Source organism: Pecten maximus, chromosome 2 (assembly GCF_902652985.1).
Source record: "Pecten maximus chromosome 2, xPecMax1.1, whole genome shotgun sequence".
Lineage (NCBI taxonomy): Eukaryota > Metazoa > Mollusca > Bivalvia > Pectinida > Pectinidae > Pecten > Pecten maximus.
In genome coordinates, this window is record NC_047016.1 from 53099991 (window position 1) to 53109698 (window position 9708).

General features: G+C 35.5%; 1 protein-coding gene across 5 annotated transcripts in view; it reads left to right on the forward strand.

Moving 5' to 3' along the window:
* LOC117322482 (cell wall protein PRY3-like) overlaps positions 1-9708 on the forward strand; it is a 50160-nt gene extending 40452 nt beyond the window's left edge. For 4 of the 5 annotated variants that reach the window (XM_033877422.1, XM_033877418.1, XM_033877420.1 and 1 more), the window contains exons 6-9: positions 807-851; positions 5853-6162; positions 6548-6625; positions 8433-9708. In XM_033877422.1, the coding sequence (XP_033733313.1) occupies positions 807-851; positions 5853-6162; positions 6548-6625; positions 8433-8587 (588 nt within the window). In that variant the 3' untranslated portion in view covers positions 8588-9708. The remainder of the gene's footprint in view (positions 1-806; positions 852-5852; positions 6163-6547; positions 6626-8432) is intronic. The other variant, XM_033877419.1, reaches the window with a different exon arrangement.

Here is a 9708-nt window from a genome sequence, read left to right on the forward strand (position 1 = left end):
TGTCCATACCAGACAACTGTCTCAACAAAGCACACCCGGTAACAATTTACACGTTTTAAGCGATGTTTTGTCATGATTTAAAATTCGCTCGTTAATGAAGGTTGTAAATCGAATGTCCACCGACAGTAAATTCATTTGGAAAAGAAAACAAAGAGATCTGCCAATAACGTCCGAAAACTGACTCGGGATTAGATTAAACTTCATGCAAGGACACGTAATACATTTAAACAAACAGATAAAGTTGTTTAAACTGTAAATGCTGAATATTCAGAATCTGTGGAGTGTTATGATCTCCCGAAATGAGGTGTGAGATACCTCGCGTGTCTTCTGACAAACAGCAAGTATAACCAAATCAATAAGTATACAGACTGGTCGAAATTAACGTCTGCTGACTTTTGACCTCTATGTATCACTGTAGTTTTAGCTGCACTGCGGTTTCGCCACAGTGACATGCGAATTTACAGTTGATGTAAAATCTTTACATTCCATCGTCTAAATTTCAAAATATTAGACTTTCCAGCTAATCATTCTCCAATCACTCCAAAATTATCATGTTGTCCTGAAAATGTTGCATATTTCTACTGACAAAACCTTTGCATAATGTTAAAAAATGTAGACGGAAACCACATATTTCTAATATCAGTAATAAATATTTTGTTATGTACAGTTCTGTTGGAGTTATCTCCCTTTGTGGCTACTCCGGTACTAAACAGACGGTGAAAATGTACAGTTTGCTTTGGATTTAAAACTGCTATATGTTTTCCTTTTAATATCATAATACATTATTTTCATTGTGTGGTTATCAGGCAGACATACCTATCGAGGGTCTTCATATAAAGGATAGTGATGACGTAAGTGAAAGTATTGTATTACGTGACGTACACGTCTGTGTGGTGGTGATGGTTTATGTATTCTGTAAATGCACGACTAATGTTGACTAACGATTGTGTACTACGTCATATATTGTTGCATATAACATCACGGTTTTTATGTCACTAAATGTTGCTGTTTGTATTTATATCTAAAATCACATTTTTATATTTCATTTTGTCAAGATACTCCCATTAATTACTAACTTGTTAGTAATTTAAAACTTAAAATTTAAAAAAGCGTAATTTCGGCATTATATTATATTCCGTTTTCTTCTTTTCATAAATTCATTTTTTTTACGGACATAATTATGATTATTATTATATTTCTAAGACAAAAACAACCTATATGATAATGCTAATCGCAAAATTTCACGTTTCTTTTATTTCTATAAATATTTTGTTGGTTTTGATGTAGTTAAGTCTCCCTTGACGTTGTTACATTAACGTATTTCGTCATGTATGTTGTCCTGGATGAAGCAGAAGACGCTTCATCTCCTTGAGCACCAGGACCCAGTTATTTAAAAGGTGATTAGTATGGTCACTTGAATAATGGAAAACTCATTTCTCCTTTACTTCAAAACCCGTGAAATTTCATAAAATTTTGTCAAGCTAGTTTTTCCTGAAATGATTTTGTCAGGATTTCAAAATTGTTGTTACGTTGCGACTAACCTAATCACCTTTTCAACAACTTGGTCCTGGACTTAAATGACCCTTTAATAGGACGTTAAAAAATTACACCAAACCAAACCTGGATTTAATCATACTGTACACGCTTCATGCTAATCTTTGCTTTCGTTCATATTTTGACGATTTTGAGTTATGGTTTACCTTATGATGTCAGTATTCTTTGTTGTTTTTCTACTGTGAGACCTGGTGTGACCTTTTGTGACCTTGTGTGACCCTGAGTGACCTTTAACTGATTGCCACTGGAGGCGATAAATATCATGTATAAATATTTTATTGATTACGGCAAATATAGAAACATTTAATGAAAGCATTAATATACGGTTACACCAGAAAGGTCTGACTCCGGATTATATAGACTATAGCCAGCATCATGTATTATACATATATATGGCATCTATACTTGGGGTTATTTACGAACATCAATACGCGTGTAAGGCTTTATTAAGAGATAGTAATCTACATATGTTCTCCCTTGTGTAACGACAGATGGCGTTTGTACTTGTATGATATGACCGACACGCAGCATCAAACAATTAGCGTGGTATCGCCTAAAACATCTTCCTTCCATCTCGGTTTATCACGTGACAGCTCCTCCTATTCCGCCAGTATGACCTAATTAGGACAGTTATATTTCGATTTTTTCTCTTCAATAAATCCTAGCTATAGATTACTAACAAGGTGATATGTTTGACGTGGTTCTCTGCGCCTCCATTTCCTCGTCGTTAGAAACAAATATGATATTTCCAACTAATCACCTTATATTTTTGAAGTATAGTATATCATATATATTAAAATATTTTATATTTGTTAAATGTTTATTATTTTAAAGAAAAAATCTTGCTACGAATGTATATTTGCATGTACAGTCTATCAAAATTATTTTTGATATAATACCAAACATCTTCACATCAATGAAGGAACAAATCACAATGAGGATAATAGTATCCTATGTATCCAATAAACCTAAACACTGTTCAATAATACTCTTCATATTGCGCATCATCATTCAAAAGAAGTAAGAAATGTATAGTTTAATATGGAATCAGTGGGAATCCTTGTTGGTTTATTCACTTTGAGGGAATACTTCCCTTCCTGCAGTTCCTGTTAGTTTTATTGTCAGTTTCTGTATCATTACTGTTTTTATAGAGTTTAATATCTTTCCATATTGACTGCTGACGTTTATTCTTATCAATGACGTAACCATGTAAACTTTATGTGATGCATATTCATGGCCTGAAAGCATGATTAGAATATGTGATCTTAAAATATAAAGATAGTGTAGATCTGAGATATGTGGCGCTTGTTATCCGGTACTGAGGGTCTTGGGCGTGGCTATACTGAGTAATGACTGCCAATCACTGCTTTTATAACCCCGATATTGCCTTATTTTTAGCGGTAATCTTATTTTACGGGCTAAACTATGATGGTCTCAATTCAAGTTTCTGTAAAATACATTTTATATCAAATATTGCAATTGACAATGTTGTTTAGTATCTGGTACAATATGTATATGCGTTAAAATCGAATTAAAGTGCTCTTAAATATTATCTAACATATATAGTCACAGTGATAAAGTGCTGGCACATATTAATCACGCATGTCATGTATCGTAATATGCCATAATGTTATATTCATTATTAGTGAATGGGTATCCATATATCACTGTTGAATATTTAAACCTTGTTTTACAGAATGTACTTCACTGTACTCGCATAGTAATATTATCATTAGGTAAACATGGCCAGGGCACAAAATAAACGTGTAGAATACAGTACTGCATAAACATATATCTATGTATAACAAACCAAACAATACCAAACTGGCTGTTACTCTACCAATATGGCGGCTTGTTGGGAACACTATGATGTTGCTGTTTGTTAAACATGTAACCGATGATACATTACGTGTTGCTGTTGAAACCCTGATCTGTTTACAAGTGATTGTTATCGTCGTAATATGAAACCTCTGCTAATGTGTCTTTACCAACAGCTTGTTTACAGCATCTCAAATATTTCTGCCAACTATCTATCTACTTAATATAAAACATGTATTCGATGTACAAGTGAAGCTGACTAGGCTATAAAACATATCTACCGATAAAATAGTAAAACACATTAACCGGCCGCGAGAGCCTTCTTGGCTATGGTTTGTGAACTTGGTCAATATATACTTATTAGTTTTATCAATAAACCTTGATTGGTATGTTGTACATGTCCGTCCCGCCACGTGAGTAACACTCGTGTTAGTGTATATAGGACCAGCTGTTTGTGATACAAGTAAATCATATGTAACACGTGTAGGCTGCTGTCAATATGCAGGCGGTGTCGTGAGGTGTAGCGAGATATATTTTTTCTAACTTTATATCCATGTACCTACTATAGAATGGCCCACTGTGCTAATCAATATAAAAGTTTAGTGTTTTATCAGAGATATCCCTCCAGTACAGTTCGCGTGGGTGTATATATGGTTCATTGTTTAATGCTCCTAACTAATACACCACTAAAACTATTGTTTTTATCAAAATAACATAAAACCTGTGGAACTACTGAATAATTAAAAACACTGTTACATGCCTGTACATCTCTTTATATATTTAGTTTCAGCCTGATGTCTTAGATAATTATGTTAAGGATATATATAAAGGGTAGTAATTAAGCTAAATTTAGACCTAACGGTTAGAATGTCGTTGATTTCACTAAACTGATTAAACAAGACATTCTCCTAAACATTCCATCAGGCAAGAACATCACACATTTAAATATACCTAATGTATTATTATATGTTGAATTAATTATGTATTCGATAATCTATATTACATACATTGTTTGTATTTCTACTTTTATAATTTTCTGAATCTTTGATAATGGAGATGTGATATGATGAAATCCATGTGAAAACTGCTAACCATGGTGTAAGGAAATACATTACTTGAGTTTTTGACCTCACAATCTTAAAAACGCCAAGTGAAACTTTCTTATCGGGACTGAATTTAATACGTGTTAAAACACAAGGAAATGGGAAATCTTATCGCGATTGAGTTTGTTGGTTCACTGAACCTTACAGGGAATGAATGTAGGAATATATAGCTCCATAGCGCCTATAGTTGATATATGAATCACCTAGGGTGGCCCCTGTAGCACAAATATCAGCGCTCGTCACATAAGTTTTCCTAACAGTCGACCATTACAGACAAAGGCAGGCGGTGTGTCATTGTAAAGGGATGCATATCGACAATTCTCAGGTCAACGACAGATAACATTTAGTATCTCTCGTAGACGTTGGTCCGTTCTGCATGGTGCCATCACTTACCAGCTCGATGTTACAGAGACACAGACATCAGTTCTTTTGTGTTAGTGAGTTGTGACTATATCATCATTTCGGGAGTCGTTTGGAATTCTGTGGTTCAATGGAATTAATATTTAAAATTAACCTTATCAGTCTGACCTATAATTACAGTATCTTCATCATCAGTTGTAGCATCATACACAAAATTTGTGAAGGATACCGAAAACTGTTTGTTTGATTGTGAAACGTCGATGGTCGTAGTAAGGCTGTGTCTAGGTACCCAATAGCTATGTCACTGATGTGTGTGTATTACAGCTACTACAAGTGATCAAGTGTATGGGAACACTTATCTAGCTGGTAATTACTGTAGCCGGAATATCTCGGACGGAATCCGCTTCTGTAATTAGGTATACAGACCGATGTCGATGGTTTCAGCAGCAGGGAATCTGATACATTGAATAGGGCAGTGTTTACCATACGTGACATAATTCTAAAATTCTACATGTGACATACTACACTGTATCATATCTGTCATCGTGTTGAAGCAAGTGTCAAGATATGTTTATTTTCGTATTTTTATTTCCATAGATATATTTCAGTTTATATATATAGACGACAACGATATTTTTGTGTGTGACTTTTTAGCGTTACGGAAGGATTTGTCGCACGTACATGTGCGCGTGTGTCTGTAAAATCCCAGTCAGTATAGTACGTACGTCAGTAATCGGTCAAATAGTGTAGATAGTTCCCTGCATCCAGCTTGGAACCTTTCCCATCAGCGCAAATGCCAAACACATGGGAGTTTAATTGACCACAACGAACATAAACGGTGGACTTAGTCTATGTGATGGAAACATCTAATTTAACACAAAAAAAGTATAACGTGATATTAGAACAGGATATACAGACGTAGCATCCATTCAGGAAACTAGTTCGAATATAAAGTTGTGAATAACAAGTATTAAATCAACACCTATATTCATAGCCATGCCGTGTATTCCATTCCAGTTCTTTAAGAAGGACAAGAAAGGGAAGAGATCCAGCTCCAGTTCGTCAGACTCTAGTCCAGAACGGGAAAAGAAGCCACAAAAAATCAAAGACTTCATTGACGACGCTGTGAAATCACACAACGAACTCAGGAAAAAACACGGCGTTCCCTCTTTATCACACGATAAAAATCTGTCGAAATATGCCCAAAAGTGGGCGGAACATCTGGCTGCGACTAACAGCTTTCAACACAGTGACTGTCAACACGAGGGGGAGAGACTAGGAGAAAACATCGCGTGTAAATGGTCCTCGGGGTCGGCGGACTACTCGGGTAAGCTACAATTAAGTACAGTTATTCAGGAATATGTGAAGTATAAGAATATATAAATATATATGTGGTGGGTTAAAACACACTAGCCTTTCACCTATGCGGCCGGTGTTCAATTCCCCGATCGGGCGTGAAAAGGCATGGGGTCACTTGCCCAATTGCACGGGTTTTCTTGTCAACAAGAGTGATTAACATAAGTAAATATAACCAGTTTGGCAATTATCTTAAATCAAATATAGTTTACATTTGCATTTATTGTGTGAAATAATAAAATCATTGATCTTTTATGAAATGTAGCAAGTTGTCGTTTTCCAACTTCAGGTTTATTCGTGTATAAACTTATGCCATGCTGTCTTCATCTTTATAAACAAACATTGTGTATTAACAGGGAAGGATGTGACGGAGTATTGGTACAGCGAGATAGAAAAGCACGACTTTGGCAGTGAGCCGCGTTCATTAGGATCTGGTGAGTAATATAAACCCGTACCTTAGGATCAGGTATGTAATATAAACCCGTACCTTAGGATCTGGTGAGTAATATAAACCACGTACCTTAGGATCTGGTCAGTAATACAAACCGCGTACCTTAGGATCTGGTAAGTAATATAAACCGCAAACCTTAGGATCTGGTGAGTAATATAAACCGCGAACCTTAGGATCTGGTGAGTAATATAAACCGCGAACCTTAGGATCTGGTGAGTAATATAAACCGCGAACCTTAGGATCTGGTATGTAATATAAACCCGTACCTTAGGATCTGGTCAGTAATATAAACCGCGTACCTTAGGATCTGGTGAGTAATATAAACCCGTACCTTAGGATCTGGTGAGTAATATAAACCGCAAACCTTAGGATCTGGTAAGTAATATAAACCGCGAACCTTAGGATCTGGTGAGTAATATAAACCCGTACCTTAGGATCTGGTGAGTAATATAAACCGCGAACCTTAGGATCTGGTGAGTAATATAAACCCGTACCTTAGGATCTGGTATGTAATATAAACCCGTACCTTAGGATCTGGTAAGTAATATAAACCGCGAACCTTAGGATCTGGTGAGTAATATAAACCCGTACCTTAGGATCTGGTATGTAATATAAACCCGTACCTTAGGATCTGGTAAGTAATATAAACCCGTACCTTAGGATCTGGTGAGTAATATAAACCGCGAACCTTAGGATCTGGTGAGTAATATAAACCGCGAACCTTAGGATCTGCTCAGTAATATAAACCCGTACCTTAGGATCTGGTGAGTAATATAAACCGCGAACCTTAGGATCTGGTATGTAATATAAACCCGTACCTTAGGATCTGGTAAGTAATATAAACCGCGTACCTTAGGATCTGGTAAGTAATATAAACCCGTACCTTAGGATCTGGTGAGTAATATAAACCGCGAATCTTAGGATTCGATAAGTAGTGTGAACCGCGTACATAAAAATCCGATGAGTAGTGTGAACCGCGTACATTAGGTTCCGGTAAGAGTTGTGAACCAATAAAAACCGCATCCTCAGGTAAGGTTGCGGTTAGCAGTTACCTTTCGGTAATATGAACCGCATAAATTAGCATCCAGCAGATAATGAGAACCATGCATCCCGTATTCCGTTAGTAGTATACTAGAATGTGAACCACTTACCCCAGGTTCCGATTATAGTGCGAACCGCGCACGCTAGGTTCTGATAATTAGTGTGAAACCGCGTATATTAGGTTTTGGTCAAGTTGTGAACTTGGTCAAGAGCCAAAACACGCACAACCTATTACTGAACACGTGTTTTGTATCATAGAATGGCGTACCGCCAATGTCCCGACTGTTATTAGTTGAATACGAAGTCGTCGTTATAGGGTAATAATTTAATTTTGCTTGTAACACGCATTTTTATCGGCTTAAAACTTCATATTAAAGTCACTCGGAACACACGAATGATACAAGTAATGGCGCTAGAGAGAGGTCTAGAGAGAATGGAACAGATTCTTCTCATTGTTAATAATGAGTGGTTTTGGTTAAAAAAATGTCATATGTTAGTGAATCCTGCGAAATTGGTTTTATTTGTTTGCAATGCATAGGGTGATACAATGTAACATACTCTGAGTTTATTTAAAACATACTTCACTGAAAACAAGAAAGGCGAGACAGATAACTTTATTATGCGCTATTCTTGTTTCACGATTTCCTTTTCACTTCAATGCATTAAAATTGAAACTAAAATTGGCAAGTTAGGTTTTATAAAATCAAACATTTTGATTCCATTTTAATTGGAAGTCTTTCTCTATCCAGGTCATTTCACCCAGGTTGTATGGAAAGGCAGTAAAAAGATGGGAATCGGCAAGGCAAAGAGCTCAGGGGGAAAGGTCCTGGTTGTTGCCAGCTATCACCCAGCCGGAAATCTAGTCGGTTCGTTCGTAGAAAATGTTCCACGACCGAAAAAGTGAGAAAAAGACTCGTGTATAATGTAAGCCAGAATGTGTGTGTCTGGTCTTCAGAGTCAAGTTATGGTGTTGATGGTTGAGTGTATGGATACGATTTTGTCAAGTGTTTAGCTTCATTATTTACACACCATTGTTAAAATCTAAAATTATAATTAGTATAAATCAACCCTGACAATACATTGTTTTCAGTTTGAGAAACTTGAAATACGTCTTGAGTTGTAAACTGTTTAGCTGATAAATCAAGAATGAAGTAGATGAGTACTGGATAGTTTTCCTAACAAGACTTACATTACAAAGGACGTTTCCTCCACTCAAATGCACATTGAAAGAAGAAATCATATTTCACACGTGCCTCATTAGAATGACAGAACTCTTGTATAATTGTTATCGCAAATCCTCACTTTCAGAGTAGTCTATGGTATTTTGAACAATAGTCACACATTTCCCAGACACAAGTAAAAATCATATCAACTGAGCCATGCCTTTTTCAATCGTAATTCGTTATCTCTGTGTGAATTTGTGGAACTACAATAGTATTGGAGTTATCACCCTTATTTTATAATGCAATAATGTAATTTAATATATCACTTATTTCATAAATATCCATGTAAAAGACTTGTGGAATAGAGCATCATGTCTCATTTAATTTATATTTTCCCCCTGGCAAAAGAAACATTCCGAAGCGTATCCCCATTTCTGTGATAAGTAAGTGCTTTTTGAGTCCAATTTCGTAATAAAAATGTAATTTGTTACAGCTATTGTCAAATTAATAATGAAACACTTTTCTTTTTGTTTGTTGAAGTTTTATTGTAATATAATGCTTTGAGTTTTAATCAGAGTTAAACAACGAGGTTAAAATTTGATTTCATTTTAAAACTTGTCAAATTATATTAAGCAGGAACTGTGTTTTATGGTATCATTCGTCGAATTTCATGTTTTCTTTTCTTCTGCGAATTTGCATGTGAAATGTGTTTGTTTCAATTTATTATGTATATAATATCTATACATTAACGTACATTGTATATCTTTGTTATTGTTTATAAAATACCGAAACATATTTCTGTACCAGAACCTGTACATCTGTATGCATGGTAAGAGAACAAAATAAAATATTTTATCCAAAG